Source organism: Pholcus phalangioides, unplaced genomic scaffold (assembly GCF_987345545.1).
Source record: "Pholcus phalangioides strain wild (caught in Gottingen) unplaced genomic scaffold, Ppha-v1.0 ptg000024l_1, whole genome shotgun sequence".
NCBI classification, from domain to species: Eukaryota; Metazoa; Arthropoda; class Arachnida; order Araneae; family Pholcidae; genus Pholcus; species Pholcus phalangioides.
Window position 1 is genome coordinate 15,016,932 of NW_028301616.1, and position 20,090 is coordinate 15,037,021.

At 40.4% G+C, this 20,090-nt stretch overlaps 1 protein-coding gene across 1 annotated transcript in view; it reads left to right on the forward strand.

Annotated features, from left to right (window-relative positions):
* The window catches only part of Tg (Transglutaminase), a 49,864-nt gene that overhangs the window by 23,486 nt on the left and 6,288 nt on the right, over positions 1-20,090 (forward strand). The window contains exons 3-13 of the mRNA XM_089250381.1: positions 6,003-6,221; positions 6,349-6,482; positions 9,502-9,646; positions 9,762-9,880; positions 13,185-13,295; positions 13,445-13,619; positions 13,773-13,911; positions 17,111-17,217; positions 17,333-17,498; positions 17,617-17,696; positions 18,677-18,822. Of these exons, the coding sequence (XP_089106507.1) occupies positions 6,003-6,221; positions 6,349-6,482; positions 9,502-9,646; positions 9,762-9,880; positions 13,185-13,295; positions 13,445-13,619; positions 13,773-13,911; positions 17,111-17,217; positions 17,333-17,498; positions 17,617-17,696; positions 18,677-18,822 (1,541 nt within the window). The remainder of the gene's footprint in view (positions 1-6,002; positions 6,222-6,348; positions 6,483-9,501; positions 9,647-9,761; positions 9,881-13,184; positions 13,296-13,444; positions 13,620-13,772; positions 13,912-17,110; positions 17,218-17,332; positions 17,499-17,616; positions 17,697-18,676; positions 18,823-20,090) is intronic.

Here is a 20,090-nt window from a genome sequence, read left to right on the forward strand (position 1 = left end):
CTGTCGGGATTTCCATTTCTCGCAGTGAGGGATGTTGAAGAGCTCACCCAAATAAAAAATTGAGATCAAATAAATTTTTAAATTTTAATTTCCACCGTATAAGCCGCATTTCCCACTTTTTGTCGGGATTTCCATTTCTCGTAGTGAGGGGCGTTGGGAGCTCACCCAAATAATAAATTGGGATCAAATAAATTTTGAAAATTTAGTTTCCATCGTATAGGCCGCGGTTCCCGCTTTCTATGTATCCATGCAGAGAATATATCTTTAAGGAATTTTTTATGACAACGTATCTAAGTTTTATGTAACAGCTGCGAAAAGTATTATTTTCAAATTATTTTTTTGCAATGCAGTGTACATTTCAAATCACTTTGTATTATCACACCGAAATAATATTCAAACAGTCCGACCATAGGCACCAGAACTGGGGGCTGATGCCATTTGAGGCTCCCCCCCCCCTCCAACTCCACTAACTCATGAATATACAATTCAATGCACCCTTTCGCCGCCTGAGTACGGGTTTGAGTCCCTTATGAACGGAATGAATGGCGATTTTTAGCCCCCCCCCCACCACCTCCTCAATGTTTCCTTCATGTCGGCACCTTTGACTGGCCAAAGATGCCGGAAGTGTTTGGAACTTGTGGGTTCTTGTCTTGATCTTTAAGTAGGAAATTTTGATTTCTGAATCATTTCTCTGGGTGATCCTACCCATTCCATAAAGTACCCTGGGCACCAACAGCATCTCTGTCACCACTGCAAATGTCAATCGATTTTTGATTTTTTTTTTTCAACTCTAAAGTAACAACTCTCGAGTAAAAAGAATGAAATCAGACTTTTAATTGGCCCATTGTATGTAACTTCATGTACATGACACTCGAAATTAAAATTATAATATCAATTACATTTAAAAATTTAACTTCATATAAAAGTTTAATTATATTTGAAAATTCAGTTATAAAAATTTGAAATGTTAAATAATTGATTTTTGCTGTGATAAAATTTCAATATCATGTGGAAAAATTTCGGTTTGTATGATATTCCCCCAAATTACAGTGAGCCTTTCTTTAACGATAAATTTCTATCTGCCCCATGGGCTCCAGAGTTCCCCCCCCCCCTTCGAGAGTCACCAACATTTACCATTACAGTATCTCCATAAGAACCCAAAATATTTAATTAATTAATAATTCAATTAAATTAATATTTCATTTTCACCGTATAAGCCGCACTTCCCGCTTTTGTTGGGATTTCTATTTCTCACAGCGAAGGGAGTTGGGCGCAGATCAAGGGTGGAAATGTACAGTGCGTATGAATGACGATTCGATGAAGTTTTCATAGTGCCCACAGGATGAGCACCGACAAAGGCAATGTAATCACCAATAAGAAAGATGACTATGGGTCTGTCGCATAGATATAAACTGAAGAGCCAAAAAAACTGGTACAGGCATGCGTATGCAAATAAAGAGATGTGGAACCAATCGGAGTACGGCGCTGCGGTCGGCAACGCCTATATAACACAACAAGTGTCTGGAATAGTTGTTAGATCGGTTACTGCTGCTACAATGATAGGTTATCGAGATATAAGTGAGTTTGAACGTGGTGTTATAGTCGGCGCACGAGAGATGGGACATAGCATCTCGAGGTAGCGATGAAATTTGGATTTTCACGTACGACCATTTCAAGAGTGTACCGTGAATATCGGGTATCCGGTTAAAAATTAAATCTGCGACATCGCTGCGGCCGGAAAAAGATCATGCAAGAACGGGACTGACGAGAATCATTAAACGTGACAGACGTGCAACCCTTCCGCAAATTGCTGCAGATTTCAATGCTGGGTCATAAACAAGTGTCAGCGTGCGAACCATTCAACGAAACATCATCGATATGGGCTTTCGGAGCCGAAGGCCCACTCGTGTACCCTTGATGACTGCACGACACAAAGCTTTACGCCTCGCCTGGGCCCGATAACACCGACATTGGACTGTTGAGGACTGGAAACACGTTGCGTAGTCTGACGAGTCTCGGTTCCAATTGCTTCGAGCTGATGGACGTGTACGAGGACGTGAATGAGGTTTATCTTGAAATCCGCTGAGCTGGAACACTGTCATACTCATGACAGTGTCGTCTTCAGGACAGTGGGATGGGGCTTCTAATATATATATATATATATATCTGGGTGGCGGGTAAGCTCGAGCCACCTCTGGAACCCCTGTTTCGAAAGTTAATATATATTATTGCAATAGTAGTAGCGCAATATTACTGCAATGTCCTGTGTTAGATTAGAATATATATCCTTCTGAACATATTGTAATATCCCTTTTTCAGAAATCCGCTCTAACAACAGTAGTTCGTTTTTCGGAATAACAGTGGATGTAAAGTTTCGCTATTGTTCGTCAGCGAAACCCTTTGTTCTAACAGAAAATACTCGATTTCATCATACCAACACGCTGTACTTTTCTTTCTGAGATTTTAATAACTCAGACCACATAATAAAACAAAACTCATGTGTACAAAAAACTACCACACATTTAGTCACAATTTCATTGACCATCGCCTTTCTCCACCCCCTCTTACTCCTACGGATTTATGGACAGCCCTGCAGGATTCATGGTGTCAATTACCTCCAGCACGACTTCAGACATTAGTCGAGTCCATGCCACGTCGTGTTGCGGCACTTCTGCGGGCTCGCGGGGCCCTACACGATATTAGGCAGGTGTACCAGTTTTTTTGGCTCTTCAGTGTAATATAGCCATTAATCTTATGTTTATAATCAGTCGCATATCTTTGGCTGGTTTGTTTGTGTGGTTGTAAGTGCGGCTTATACGGTGAAATTAAATATTAATTTAATTGAATTATTAATTAATTAAATATTTCAGGTTCTTATGGAGATACTGTAATATTAATACTGTAATGGGCAGATAGAAATTTACCGTTAAAGAAAGGCTCACTGTAATTTGGGGGAATATCATACAAATCGAAATTTTTCCACATGATATTGAAATTTTATCACAGCAGAAATAAATTATTTAACATTTCAAATTTTTATAACTGAATTTTCAAATATAATTAAACTTTTATATGAAGTTAAATTTTTAAATGTAATTGATATTGCAATTTTAATGTCGATGACCTTTCTGCATTGACAAAAATTAATTATTTTCAGTTAACTGCGTGTACACTTTTGTTCATGTTTTTATTTCACGTGTAAGACAAAAACCTACATACAAGCTCGCGTGGGACATGTACAGTGAAGAATCGACGGTTGGACGAATTGATTCTGCGCTGTAATATATAAATTGACGTCAAGACGAATAGACACGGTGGCAAACTTGTACAGCTACGAATCGGAGCTGCGACGAATTTGTATCGCGACGAATTGGAGTTGCGACAAATTTGTACCGCGACGAATTGAAGTTGCAACAAATTCGTACCGCGACGAATTGGCGCTGCGACAAACTTGTACCGCGACGAATTGGCACTGCGACGAATTTGTACCGCGACAAATTGAGGCGCGACGAGTTGATCGCGACAAGTTGAGTGCGACAAATTGACCGGCTACGTTGTGGAACTGACAACTAAAAATTTTGGTGATAATTCGATTTTGAACTTCGCCAATCTTTCAGAAATTTCATAGCTCGCCATTAAATCCAGATATTTCAATAAAATTTGTGTCACCGTTTACAGGATTTTTTTATGCTCTCTGAATGGGCAACCCATGACCCCGAGGGCCAAATTTGGCTCTCCTTATCTGATAGCTACTAATCTGATGATCTACCAATCCTCCTTATCTGCCCGCGACAAATAACCGAACCACTCGAGTGGCCCACGAAAGAAGATCGAATCAATTTAATGACCCGTCGCACATTCCCGGATTACTTCAGTGGCTCGTGGCACATTTCCACATCATTCAAGTTGCCAACGGCAAATATCTAGATCACTTAAGCGAGCCCCAAGCACATTTCTACATCATTTGAGTGACCCATATATGGCGCACCTCCAATTCACTTAAGTGGCACCTGATACATTTGCGGATCACTTAAGTGGCTGGCAGCACGCGTCCAGATCACCCCAGTGGCCAGTGACACGCTTCCAGATCGCTTGAGTGTCGCACGGCACACTCTCACTTAAGCTCCCCGCGAAGCATTAACAGTTCACTTTTCAATAGGTATATGCTTTTATATTGGGTTACAATACATTGGTAATATTTGACATCCAAATTTTTTATGGGCATCTTATTTAGCCACCTCGTTGCTCTATTTTCCGGTTGTGGCCCTCGTGTTTGTATTTGCATTTGTATTGAGCGGCCCGCGGCATTTTTTTAGATCATTTAAGTAACTCGAAGCCAGGGCCGTCTTAAGAGCATCATGGGTCCCCGGGCCAAGTGATTTTTCTGAGGCCCTACCAGGCAAATTCTCCAAAATTTCAACTAATTCTCATTTTTGTGAGGCCTCCGGGCCCTGCCCGGGTGGGCCCATGCGCTAAGACGGCACTGCTCGAAGCACAATAATCAGAGTTCATTTTATCCGGTTCAGACTCTGGCAATGGTACCGATCTATTACATTTACCAGTACGAACTGACGACGACCATGCGTCGACAACAGGCAAATGTGATGAATTCAGTACGATTTATCATATTTACCAACGGCGCTTAGGTACTATGCGTAATCGCCTGTAAAAACTTACCAAAACGGTCGGCGATTGTGTATGATAACCGGTTATTACGCATAATAACTGGACTTGTCACATTTACCCTAACATATGTATACGCAATCGCGGAAAGTTGGAACGTACGCACCAGTAGTTTCAGTGTATGAATGGATATGGGAATGAATAGCCTCGTGTGTGTGTGTGTTTCATCTTCTAAATATGGGCTCTGTTACGATGATATCCCCGCCTTTATGGCATTTCTCATTATTTAGTAAGAATCGCGAGGGTAAAAAAATTAATGGATAGAAATGGATGGGAAAAATTACATACATCAAGGGGATGGGAGAAAATAATAATAATATATATTTTTGTGGTCAAGGACGACCATATAATACAGATCAGATTTTTTTCTCTTCTCTTTCCTTTCTCTCTTATCAAGGTTACTTTTTATATCATAATCACAAAAAATACGCTTTTATCCTATCTTCAGTTGATACATAATGGTCTCGGAATCCTAGATGTATTCGCATGTATAGCAATGAATACAAAACATAGGCCTACGTGCCTGAAAGGACGAAAACATATTTTGCAAAACAAAAAAAACGGGGTCGGGGTTGCCAAAAATTGGTCCCGCCTGTAGAGATTCTTTCTCGAGTCGCCCCCGATAGCAGATTTTCTGAACTTGTGTTCCACGGACTCTTTGCGCCACTAAAACGAATGCCAGGGACCTCCCATTCCCTGCCCAACAAGCAATGAAGGGTCACGGACCCTTTGCTCTGAATAATTTTCAGTACACAATAATGTAAAGCAATAAGTTGATTGTTTTCGCATTCAAGCTTATGGACCTCCCTGAAAAATTTCCAAGGACCCTCCAAGGGACCCGTGGAGATCTGGTTAAGAATCGCCGCCATACATAGGCTGATGCGAAAGGTGTGATTTCTCTCACCCCTTCCCCGTTTAGTGTAAGATAAATTGTATTATTAGCATAGGCGTAAGGGCCGAGGTACACATTCGCCCAACCCCACGTTCGAGGAGCCTGTGTCCGCATATACCACCAGGTAACCGATTTTCTGGGACAAAACTGATTTTTCTGGGGGCTCTCGTGTAAGGATCTTTCAGGATTTATGCACATTCCGTGAAAATACGTGTCTTTTTTATGAATGCCGTATTTCTTTCCTTCAGGACATAGAAAATCGGGGCCCAGGGTGGCTGTCAAAAAAAAAAAATGCCTCGGGCACTTCACCCCATGTCCCCGAACATTAATTAAGTGAAGATTAATGTGTGTAGTGCTTGTGTTTTCTTGTATTATGGTTTGTGAAACCTTACATTGGTGCGTCTATCTCTTGCTTTTGTTTGAACAGTACCAGACGCAGCGAAGGAGAGCGTTCTGGTAGTGCAGTCCGTGGATCTGTGCGTCAAGGAGAATTCGGCCGCACACTATACGGATGATTATGACCTCGTCCAGTCAGACACACCGGCTCTGGTGGCTCGTCGGGGATTCCCCATCGCTCTTAAGATCAAGTTCAAGAGGACTTTCGACAAGGAAAAGGACATCGTTTGCCTGGTCTTTACCGTCAAGAGTAAGATATATATAATATTTCGTCTCCCCCAGAACATATTTTGTTTCTTATCTGTCGCGTCTTTTTTGGAATGATGTAAAGTATTTTGCGGAAATTAATTCATTTCTCTGTTACCACGTGCGTACAGGTGCGAAGAATCCGTCCTACTCTCAGGGGTCGATGATTTTCACACCGGTCGTTGTGGATTCGGACATTACATTGCCAGGTGACGGATGGCAGGCGGAGCTGAAGAGTGTGGACGATGACACGATGACCGTCACCGTGAGTACTCTTGACAAATTCCAAAAAATTTGTTTTCTTCTCAAAATGATTTTCATCAGCTATAACATTTCCTTGTCCGTTCGTAGATCGAACTACGCTATGTTGCCACCGGAAAAATCTCTTACTGTATCGAACCAAAAAGACATTTTAGTTTTTCAGTACTATCATGACTCGGTAGGACGTGTCCTCTAGTTTAGTCCAAAGCCAAGCCATATCGAGAGCAGGAGACCGGGAGGGGGGGGGGTCTACTATTTCACCAAACACCAACTCTGGCCATATCGCAATTTACTGCCATTAATGAGTTGGGTTGGAAACGAAGGCACCATCTATCGGTGGTCGCCTCAAGTTTGTTAGGAAAAAATTTTATCTATATTCTCCCCTAGGCTTGAACCTGGGACCGTGGTGGCAACCTTCGCGGTGGTAGACGAGCACCTTGCTACCACGCCGCTCGGGCGCACAGACCTGGGGTCTGGTCCTTCTTCCCCGAAATAATAGAAGACGCTACACTAACAACATTGTTACTTAGAGACCATGCAGATCGACTAACTCTGTGAGGGCTAGTGAAGATCACGCGAAGGTTTTTAACAACTGGCTGTTGCGAAGACATATTTTGGAAAGAGAGAAAATTCAGTGGCCCCTGCGGGGAATCGAACCCGTCCTTTCACTTTCCGGGTGAACGCCCTAGCCAATAGACTACAGAGGCACCGAATCTCTCAATCTTTCCTTGGAGCTCGTGTACACTGAAAGGGACCGTACATGGACGGCCGGACCAGACTCTGGCCAAGCTCACAACTGCTGACGCTGCCACCAGATGGCGACTTATACAAGGATGACGTCACTCTCCGCTACCATACGAAGGTTTTTAACAACTGGCTGTTGCGAAGATATATTTTGGAAAGAGAGAAAATTCAGCGGCCCCTGCGGGGAATCGAACCCACGTCCTTTCACTTTCCAGGTGAACGCCCTAGACCACTAGACTACGGAGATATCCAAAATATATACAAATACAACGGCACAACAGGCAAATTGCCCAACTAGGTGGCTGACTTAAGAACATCATGGATCCCCGAGCCGACACCACACATGCGGAACTCCCAACGAATCGGTACATGCGGGAATGTGCGTGTACGTGTAGTGAAACCTGACGTGAAGTTTTTTGTTTCTCTGTAATGCTTGTTATGTGTAGTGCTGCCATCTGCCACCAGTTTTTCAAACTATGAGTGAAGTGTTATGATTGAATGATTTATCGTTGTAGGACTGTTGCTCTCTGTGGCGAGACTTTTTTAACGGGGAGATCAGCTCGCATTTGCGCCTTGAAGTTGGGAACCACAGAAAACCAACTTCAGCCGACCACCGCTGTGGGGTTCGAACCCGGGTCCTCGCATCGCGAGTCCGTCACTATAACCACTCGACTACCACAGCGGCCCACTCGACCACCACAGCGGCCAACAGCCAGTTGTTAAAAAACCTTGTATGGTAGTGGAGAGTGACGTCATCCTTGTATAAGTCGCCATCTGGTGGCAGCGTCAGCAGTTGTGAGCTTGGCCTGAGTCTGGTCCGGCCGTCCATGTACGGTCCCTTTCAGTGTACACGAGCTCCAAGGAACGATTGAGAGATTCGGTGCCTCTAGTGGTCTAGGGCATTCACCCTGAAAGTGAAAGGACGTGGGTTCGATTCCCCGCAGGGGCCGCTGAATTTTCTCTCTTTCCAAAATATATCTTCGCAACAGGCAGTTGTTAAAAACCTTCGTATGGTAGCGGAGAGTGACGTCATGTCATCCTTGTATAGTGAAGATCATTTTGAAAGATGGTCGGTTGAATATGCTCACAGATTAGAGTCTTCAACCTTTCAGACACGGTGGACTAAATCGAAACTTCCCACGAAGCCCGCGGGCTACCAGTTCATGTGATTTAGTGATACCTTAATAGAAGGGGGACCAATTGGGTCCCAAGTTAAACAAGGACAAAAATAATTGAAGACATATTCTGAAATTATTCCTTTTACTAATTATCAATTTTGATTCGTGATGCAAATATTTTTAACACTATTTCTGAAAAGTTTCTGATGATTTTGATTATAATTAATGATTAAATTAATTAATTCTGAGAATAACGTCAATCTTAAATCACTTTAAATGATTCTGTAATTATTTATTTTGGTAATTCTGAAATTAGTTTTCCTTCTCAATCGATTTATTGTTCTCTTTTATTGATTGTGAAATAATTTCTATCGGAAGATACGAAATTATATTTCTCTCGTATTGATTTATAAATTATCTTTTTTTCACTATAATTCTGAAATTATTTGTTTTAAAAATTCTAAAATATTATTTTTTTCAGTAATCCTGAATTTCTGTCAATTCTGGTATTTATTCTTTCATCAATTCGTTCTGAAATATTTTATTTTTCTTTCTATAATTATTTCTTTCAGTAATTCTAGAATTAATCTTTTTTTTAATGTTTTCGCGACCATTTTCTGAAAATGATCGACGGGCCACGACAATAAAGCTCCGAGGTCCGAATGTGGCCCGCGGGCCATGCGTTGAAGACCCCTGACGTGGATGTTGTTCATATACCTACCTATTACGTCTAAAATATAGCTCACATTACCTTTATATAATACATTCATTTATGCATTAGGGGCCGTTCAAGTATTACGTAAGCAAATTTTTAGCCATTTTTGACTCCCTTCCCCCCCCCCTTGTCACTAAAAGTCAGCAAACTGCTGACTCCCACCCCCTTTGTCAGCAAAATTTCGTCATCAGCTCTGCCCCCCCCCCTGAATCCTAACTCATATTGTCATAAAGGGTGGTTGATGACGTAAGCATTATCCAAACCCCCTCTCCCCCCCGCTTGTCATCGAAAGTCAGCAAATCGGAAACCCCCCCCCCCTATCGATGATGACGTAATACTTGAACGGCCCCTTACTTCCACAAGTAATAGCAGTACTTGTAGTTATGATGAATTTCCATGCTTATAAGGCCGGAATCACACTATAAAAGTTCTCGATTTCTCATAAGGTGACACCGGCAGCATCATGTATAATTGGTGAATGGTTGGTCGATGTCGACACCAAGATCAAGACGGACAAAGAAGAAGAAGCCAAAGCTCTCAGATACACTCTTCCCAAGCCCATCTTCCTTCTGTTCAACCCTTGGTGCAAACGTGAGTTCTTCCACCTTATACTATATTTTGCAAAAAAAATATTTACTGCAATACAATCGCAAAATACGAAAATTAAGAGTATACGGTAAAAATTACTTTCATTTGTAATCTGCAGAGGATTCCGTATACATGGAGGACCAGACATGGCGTCAGGAATACGTATTGAATGACAGCGGACTTATCTGGAGAGGAACAAAGACGAGGTTGAGACCTTGTACGTGGAACTATGGGCAGGTATGAACTGTTTCGTCTCATTCATTGCTCTTTGGTTTGTGTATCTTTTGTGGTCAATGTTCGAAGTTTGGCCAGCGATACGGCCACGATGTTAGTTGAAAATTTAATAACCAACGCAAAAGGCAAATACGAATATCTGATGCCGTTTTCAGAGGATAAATGTAATTTAACCACTAGCACGCTGACCGGGGATCCCACCTTGGTTGGTCACCAAATCCTAACTCCTGGTTGCTCAGTGGCAAAATATGCGTCATTATACAAATCAAACGTCGCAGTCCGAATGAAGTATAATACAACGTCCTGATTGGTTGCTTGCGAAATGGAGCTATGTAATGGGTGTGTCTATTCGAACTTTCTTACATTCCGCTTTGTAATGAACTTAGGTTATGGCAGTGCGATCGGTGGTGTTTATTTATTATCGTTTACTAAGTGCCTTCGTAGAGGTCTAAAGACCGAAACACGCTACACTGGCGTGACGTGATTTTGCATCATGTCACAGACGTTGTGAATTTTCATGAATCAGAATTCATAATATCAGTGTAGTGTATTTCGGGCTTTAATCAGCCGTGCCCTTTATGAAAAACTCTGGCTCCATGAAATATTTGAATCTTTGGTCTTCTTTTCAACAGTGAGAGATTTTTCACATTCTTGATTCTTAAATTAAGAATCTTAATGGAATGGGAGTGTTCATATATATATATATAAAACTCAAAACTTACACAATCTTCTAAGTGAGGGCTTAACTCCCTGAGGTCAAAAGAAAAATTCTACAGCAGCCATCACTTAGAAGATTGTGTAAGTTTTGAGTTAGAAATATATAGGTCAATATGAACTTTTGGGGCAGCACTTGAAGTTGAACTTTTTAATATGGCTTCCAGGAGAAAGGGCCTCCGGGAAAAGCTTTATTTATTACATAAAATTTAGCGATAAAATTATGGAAAAAATTGTGTGTAGAGATGAATATGCCCTGTATCATAACGGCTGAGAAAATTTGAAGGAAATGAATTATATTTCTCCACAAAAAAAAGAATAAATGAAATAAAAAATTTGATGACGTTTGTGTTTTTAATGCATTTTTTGAGTATCGAAAATGCAAAAAAAAAAAATTTGAAAATTCCAAAAAATGAATGCTCATGTCTGAAAGGGTTTAATCTTTTTTATAGTCTGCTAGTCTGTCCTATGTAGGGTGACCATACGTCCCGTATTTCCCGGGACAGTCCCGGTATTTTCTGTTTTTATGGTCGTCCCGGTTTTTCCCGTATTTTACACAAAGCCTACTTGAATATTTACTTTTTATTGAAGTCAAAGATTGACATTATTTTTTCAACTCATAAATTATTTTATGATAATTACAACTATAAAAGAGAATATTAATCTCCCACATTCATGTTGACGTTTTTCTTCGTGGAATTCATTTTAATTCACTTCAATTTGCAGTAATTGTTCATTTCCCACCATTTTGATTTTTCCGTAATTTCAACAATATTTGGCAACTTTTTTTGGATTTGGCGTCATTTTTGGCGATAATTGGCGATGTCCCGTATTTTCCCGTATTTGGAATCCCAATGTCCCGTATTTCTCTCGAAGAAATATGGTCAGCCTAGTCCTATGTAACCCAGATGCCAATCATTCATATGGAAGGTAATAAATTCCCCCATTGTTTATTCTGTGTTATTGCATTTTTAAATGGGCTTGAATGTTTTTAGTATAGGCGCATTTTTGGTTGCTGAGTTAAACTTTTTGAGAATCGGGTTGATCTTGAATGAGACTATTGGATCGTAGGGCACAACTACACTTTCTTTCAGTAGCCTCTCTCTAATGTTTTTTTTTAATAGTTCCTCGTGCGGTTTCAGATATTTTATACTCATTTCGTAACGACTTTGGTGTTGAGCCACGTTTTTAGCAATTGACACGATGGTTTCAAGTTCAGGGTTTCCAGCGTAGTGGTTCTCAATCTTTGGAAGCCCACGGCCCGGTTGATTGGATTTTTTTTTTGGGAGTGTGGAAGACTCGATCATACTGTTCCGGATAATTTTCCACAAGACTTCGAGATTGCAAAACAAGAAGCGGTCCGACGGACAAACACAGATTTATTTACAAAACACCAATTTACGCGTATTTACAAGCTGATCGGAGAGCTAACAACTTTTTCGCAAAGTTAAAACACAACTGCAGTGAATCTCTCTATTCGAGTCTCTTTTTGCCTGCCATCCTGTGAGCGCCGCACTATTTATAACCCCGGAGAAACTTCGAGAAAAAGAACGTTCTACAAAATTCTATTTTACAGTTTCCTAGTCGGCGGCGCCACCGTACGGAGAGGTTGAACCAATGTCTGGAGTGGCGGTACTTTCTAGAATGTTCTAACCAATAGCATCTTCCTCCGATAAACCGAAACCGGTATCAATTCTCGTTGCCAACGGAAGGTTGCGATAAAGGATTGCGCCATCTATCGTCCATAGTTCGTAACATTACACATCACCACTGGAAAATAAATGAGAAAAAAAATGAAAACTGAATCCTCATGGCCCAGCGGTTGACAAACACTTGTCTAACGTGTTCTGATCGGAGCAAATATTAAACGTGCTCAGCTTTATTCTGACCAAGAAGTTTGACTTGTACAGTCATATATTATTCCACTGAGCAACCGGGAGTTAGTACTCTGTTACCAACACAAGAGGGATCCCCGGTCAGCGTTGACAGTGCTTCTATCGTGCCCCCATCCCCATGCCAGAAGCATGAATGTGCAAATTTCCAAAACATGGGAAATGATATTTGAATGTTTACTCTTCCCATGTTGCTTTATGAGTGGCATTTCCCTAAAATTCTTTGTAACATGCGTTTCAATAGGGAGTTAAACGTTCGAGTTTCTGGAAAAACTTGGACAGCAAAATAAGGAATCCAACCAGCTGATAAACCCAAAAAAGTGAAAATTTGCACATTCAATTATGGGGAAGGGACGATAATATATTTATCCTCTGAAGACCAGGGCCGCCTTAAGAGCATCATGGGCCCCCGGGCCAAGTGGTTTTTCTGAGGCCCTACCAGGTGAATTCTAGAAAATTTCAAACAAATCTCATTTTTGTGAGTCCCCTCTTCTCTTGAGGCCCCCGGGCCGTGCCCGGGTTGGCCCACGCGTTAAGACGTCACTGCTGAAGTACCCATAGTGTGTTGAAATGCTTCAGGTTTTCGTATTTTTCGTTGCATTTTCCCCTTTTTCGTAGTTCCCCGATTGCGATTATATAAGGCAAAGGATTATTTATACTCTTCCATATAGAAATTTAATGCCTCATTATATTTTTACTAGTTTGAAGAGAACGTGTTGGAGTGCTGTTGTTATCTCTTGAGTCACATCTCCAAATTCCCGATCGTCGACCGAACTGATCCTGTCAAACTGACCAGACATATATCTGCTGTGGTAAGCATTCGTTGACACCATGAAGCCATTCTGTTGAATTTTCGTTTCTTTTTGAAGGTTACGTGTTTACATAGAGCGCTGTAATTAAGATAATTAATAGATAATAATTATCTAAGGGATGACTTTTTATTTTCCACCTTTCAATAAAGGTAAATTCCCAGGATGACAACGGAGTGCTGGTCGGGAACTGGTCCAATGACTACGGCGGTGGACAACCTCCTACTTTCTGGAGCGGTAGCGTCGCCATCCTCCAGCAATTCTACAAGACCAAGAAGCCGGTCAAATACGGACAGTGTTGGGTCTTCTCTGGAGTGTGCACATCCAGTGAGTCCGTATCTTAATCGCTTAAAAAAAAAAAAAAATCAACAGTTTCAATTGTAAAAAAGTTTCGCTATAATGGGATTCGCGTTTAATAAAGTTTGTAATTTCCCACATTATCGCAAACCAGAAACACAAATTCATTTGGTTCTTGTACAGTTTGCAGAGCTCTCGGGATTCCGGCTCGAAGTGTCACCAACTTCGCATCGGCGCACGATACCCACAACAGTTTGACTATCGATTACTTCTACGATGACGATGGCAACTCCATGGAAGACTTGAACGTCGATTCCTCATGGTAAAATAACATGTACAGTAAAACGTTAAAATTACGATCAATTGCTTGATTTACCATTAGATGCAACTGAAGTAACGATCTAATGTCTGATTTTTTTTCATGCTGCTTTTTTTTTGTGTATAAGAGGATTGAGAAACCACGGAAGGTGAATATATTATATACATTTATATTCCATAGAGAACTGAGGATTAAGGAATTCGAAAATATACAAAATGAAATGTTATTACATGAACAGGGGTCTGTCCAGACCCTTTTTTTTTCTTGTAGGATCCTGTTTTTGTGAATTTTCCTTTTTTTTTTTTTTGTGAAAAGGGTCATTGATTTTCTGAAAATAAGTAATTTTGTGGGAAGCGGAATATTCTAGTGAAATAATCAAGAAATGAATTGCCGAATTTATAGTTCTTCATTCACTTTTATTTTGTGAAGGGTCCGTTTTTTGGATCCAGAATTTCGTGAAGGGTCCGGAAAACAGACCTGAATTTTGTCTGGATAGGCCCCCTGATGAAGGAAAGTTCGATAGAAATTTCGTAATGGAATGTGAAAGTTCAGAAACATGGTGAATTCTTCATCTTGACCAGTTTAAGGTATCCGACTACGTTGAAAACGTCATTTTAGAAGAAAATATGGATTTTCATTTTTTTTTTTTTTTTTTTTTTTTATAAAAGCCCTATTTGTTGTGATTCCAAAACGGGCCTTGTTTTGTTTATATGATGCTTAGAATCAAAGTTACGTTCACTTTAGTGTTGCGTTTTTACGTACAAGTAATACGCGAATGAAGACTTTAAACGTGTTTTACGAAGAATGATATTTTTGACATTTTACTTGACTTTGTGACATGATTTGTAAAAATTGATGCATTGCATCCTTACGAAATTTTAATGTGATATTTTGCTATATATTGTTGAGATCATGAACCAAAATCTAAGGTCTATCACATATATTTTTTGAATTACAGTATTTTATAGACAAAATGTAGGATGAAATTTAAAAAAATTCACACGTACATAAACATATTTGGGTGTAACTTATGAGCATATCATGCAATCCTTTAAGTTTTGGTTCATAACCTGCAACATTACTAGCTAAATGCACTGTGAAAATCACAAAGCATTTCATAAATAAAATTTTTTGCAATCGTGTTTCGAATATCACATGAATTTTACCTAAAATTTGACATAAAAACGACTTTGTCATAGGAAATATAATAGATAGACCGAAATTTGTCACTGTTTTCACCATTTCGAGCTACTTTCTATAAAAAAATGTATTTAAAGTTCACTCCAGAACCATTTTAAAGAAAAGTGACAAGAAAGGTATAGTCGGACACCTTAAAACTTTTTTTCCTCAACTAAAGGATCCGAACATCAGGTCCCGAACTTTTCGGATCCCTTCACGCATACGGTGTTAACTAACTTAGTATAACGTCATCACTTTTAATGTTGACCGGCCTATAACATCACTGTCCTGGGTTTAGTCGTTATTAAATCACCTCGTTTATGGCGTCTTTTTTTGTGTGTGGTCCTCAGGGATGACGTTATACAGAGGTGTGACTTATTACTAGAGCCCGGAAGTTCAGGCAAAATGCCAAAAATGCCTTTTTGGCCTATTTCCAAATTTTTTTCTGTGAAAACGCCTTTTTCGAATTTTTCTTGCCATAAATACCAGTTTTTAACATTTTTTCTAAGTTTATTCGTGAATTTCAGAGGCCATATTCTGCAGAACTTGGATATTTTTGTCTTTGAGAATTTCAAAAAGAATATGATTATTCCTTTTAAAATCTCAAATTTTCTTAGCATTAATTACTATTAGATAGTCACCCAAAGCCACTCACTGTTCCAATCCGATTTAAACGCTAATAGGCGTGAGTGCCTGAGAGATATAGAACTTGGTGTTGCCCTGCATTATGGCTTGATGATGTTATAGACATGAATTTTTTTTGTTTCAGACGAACGCAGCTCCATGTATGAGAAAAGATGACAAAAATTAGAAGTTTGTTTGTTTTTCTCCCAGGCTTCACGTAACATGTCTTGCTCGCGCGCATTGGACTACATTAGTGCTTCTCAATCTTTCTGAAAACAAGGACCAGTAAAGTGTCTAAAACAATGTGATGGACCCCTTGTGTCCCGTATTACGGGACATTCCTGTAATTGTTCCGATATTTTTTTAAAACATTTGTGCCGTATTTTTCAACGATACTTCTTTGAATTTGTAATATTTACTAGTAAAAAATTGTGTGTGAATACACCGCGTTTTCATAGTAATAATGTATATAATGATAATTATGGCAAAAAATTAGAAAACATTCATTTCACATATTTGTCCTCGATTTTTTTTTTTTTTGGAATTTTAATTACGATTGGTGATTGCAGCTACTCTCTCCTGTCGTTGTTTTTAATGACAATAGGTGATGTCCCGTATTTTATGGATTGCCATTAAAATCTAGTTTACCGAATTCTATTTTTCCTCAATGAAATATGGTCATCTCTGATCATTTGAATATTTTTTTTGTGAAATACATTTTTTGTTTACTGCGATTTGTACAATAATTTATTTCCACACACTTCACTAATTTTAGCAGTAATTATCAAATTGCATTTAAAGCAATAGATTTCAATTTTTGGGAAAATTTAGTAACATCCCGTATTTTAGGATCGCAATTTCCTGCATTCGTTTCGATGACGGATGATGAACCGAAATATGAAGGTATAATTTTATTTGAACCCATATGGATATTACTGATATCAATTACAATGGATGAATTAATTTTATCAATTCTGCCTGTCTACCCACCTATGCCATCGTCGCGGACCATAGGTTGAGAAACACTGAGCTACATTTCTTCCATATAGTTGACCAATGACTGCCCCAAGAGGTCATCAGTTTGCTCACACGGAGAAGGGTAAAAGCTGACAAGGCTCTTATCCTGAAGCTCATGTTGTTCCAATTTCTTTTTTTTCCCACCATAAATGAACTGGGAAACAACCATGGCTAATTTATTTTAGATTCATGTTCAGTACTCGATTAAAATGACCAGAGCCGCTTTCAGAGTTGCGGGACGAGTGCAGCCACATAGGGACCCGCGCTTGAAGGAGTCCTGCATGTGTGTGTGTGTGTGTGTGTGTGTGTTTTAAGCATTTTTAGTGCCCAAACTTCCGAGCTCTAGTCATTAACCAACCTCCATGATGTTTGAACATTTCAGGAACTTCCACGTGTGGAACGAGGTGTGGATGGAGAGACCGGATCTGGAACCCGGTGGCTACGGTGGATGGCAAGCCATCGATGCCACTCCGCAAGAAGAGTCCGATGGTTGGTGGTGATATTCTGTCCCCTTTCTCGTACGAGTTTCATCTTACATTATGATCATTATCGTCTTACTAAATTCGAGTGCCTAATTCTATTATCGTACAAATCTTGATTCCAGACATGTACAGGTGTGGTCCGTGCAGTGTCGCCGCCATAAAACGTGGTGAGATACAGAAAGCTTTCGATGGACCTTTCCTTTTCGCAGAAGTCAATGCCGACATCGTGTATTGGAAGTTCCGCGGGAGGAACCTTGCCTTGAAGCTCATTCAGAACAAGACCGATGCGTACGTTAGTTATCCTCTATTAAAGCTTTTAACTATATAGCGTAGACGAGTTTGAGAAAACAGTGATTATGACGTCATATACTGTCTCAATACGTATATATTTTTTTCTTTTTTCTAGAATCGGTTGTTTCATAAGCACCAAAGCGATCGGATCTTACGAGAGAGAAGACATCACGAACAATTACAAGTACAGTGAAAGTAAGTACGTGCAGGATCGGACTTGAGCAGGTGCGAAGGGTGCGGCCGCACCGGGCCGCTAAGTTTTAGTGGCTTCGAAACGAGTAATATTCTGATTTCATGTCTAAGGGTGTGAACGTAGTGCGTCCATATTTCCGATTCTGGCAACCCGCGTCTTCTCCGATTGATTAAAAACCCGAATTTCAAGCTAAAAAAAGTTGAAATTCGGGTTTTTAAGCAATCGGAGGTGACGCGGGTTTCCAGAATCGGAAATACGGACGCGCTATGTTCCCACCCTAACTTCTTAAGGGGCCGTTTAAGTATTACGTCATCATCGATGTGGGGAGGGGGTTTCCGATTTGCTGACTTTTGATGACAAGTGGGGAGGGGGAGTTTGGATAATGCTTACGTCAGCAACCATCCTTTATGAAAATATGAGTTAGGATTCAGAGGTGCAAAGCTGATGACGAATTTTTGCTGACAAGGGGGGGGGGGAGTCAAAAATGGCTAAAAATTTGCTTACGTAATACTTGAACGGCCCCTAACTGAGAAAAATAGCCTAAAACTAGACAGGGAATCCCTAACATTCAGACACTGAACCCTCTGGCTGGTTTTGACAAACCCCGAAGTCAAGAAGGGTAGGGGACCATTTATATGTGGTAACCCGGGTCCTTCCTTCAACTTCAACCACTTGTTCAAAATTGCACGGGGGAAGGCAGAACACGCTTTCTCGGGCTGAAAGGGTATCTACTTGTGGGCTGAAAAAAATTTATACTACTCCCGGGCAACAGAGTACATTTCCGTTTCTAGTGCGGCCCTACCCTTGAACAATGGAGGGAACTCGTTTTAGAGAGGCCGCAAATTTGTTTTTGCACCGGGCCGCAAAACACTCAGGACCGTCCCTGTGTGTCAAAATATGCAATTTTCTTCAGTTTCTTGACTTATAATTGCCCTTGAGGCAAATGAAAATTACCCAATTGTGTTTCATTTTTTCGCCACAGGAACTAATGAAGAACGCGAAGTTATGTTCCGAGCCCTACGCCAGTGTGGAAACTCTTTCTCCAGGTACTATCTCAACGACAACTTCGAAGACATTCAATTCGATTTCCAGCTCCTCGACGACATCGTCATCGGCTCGCCTTTTAACGTAAGTATTTACTAACGGACCGCATGATTTTACAGTATTTTACTCGTTTGAGCAGGCGTCTTAGCTTGAAATGTTTTCCTCTACTCAGCAATCGCGTGTTTCAGATTGCTTACGTTCTACGCAGTTACTAACGACCGAAACCACTGCACTGACACGTCACGTCAGAGACGTTGTGAATTTTCACGAATTCACAACGTCTGTGACATGACGTGAAATCACGTTGCGTCAATGTAGCGTGTTTCGACCTTTACCAAACCACGCAGTGTGCTGCCACCTCTTCTTCATTCCCTTCAAATATGTAAGTTATTTTAAGCTTTATAAACAACTAAAATAGCAAATAAAGGGTTTTTAAATCCTTACACAAAAGTTAGCTACTAATTAACCGTACATGCACCTCGTACATATTCCTCTACGGAATTTGCTAGCGAATCGGCACACGTCGGAATGTGTGTTCAAAGTGTATGCGTGTCCCAAACGTATTTACGTTGTCGAATTGAGCTTGTTTCGTGTTCATGCTGCCATCTACCTGCCATTTTTGAAGTAAAGGTAATACTTTATGCTTGAATTTTCTTGTCAGTATAGTGTTGCAGGTGTGCCTGCTCTCTGAGGAGAGACTTTTTCAAATGGGAGACCGGATCGCGCATACAAAAGAGTTAGCTATCGACTAAAAGATCTCACTACCCTGGGACCTTTCAGCGTCTAATTTGTCAGACGGGTTATCATTCTATCCTCTGAGCAACCAGTGAAGATGTGTTAGACTAGTCCTGACGAAAATTGACAGGAATTGGCACAGCTATGGCTTACTCCGTTTAACGAGTCATTCCGCTTACCAAGTCATATTTTTGTTCTCCCAAGAGTGACTCATTAACGAGGTTTGACTGTGCATTAGCGCTCGGATAATGAAAGCATTCGCAATTGGTTGTTCAACAATTTGTACGATGTTGTGGATGATTCTTGAGCTGTTTGAACTGGGCCCAAAAATGGAATTGGCTTTTTCAACGGACACAAAGGAAAGAAAGGAACACAAATGAAAATTGTGTACCCACACGAGCGGATTAGAACCGCTGCAGCAGGGGGTCGTACGCTACAAGATCGGCGTGCAAGTGTATACGCGCCTTTATATAGCCCATTGCTAACTACTTATTTCTCCTCTGAAGACGGCACTCATTGAGTGGCGAAACGTACGTAAGGATTTAAAAACCTTTATTTGCCATCTCCTTCGTTTATAGAGCTTAAAGCTTGGTTGAGGCAAAATTTGACATAAATTT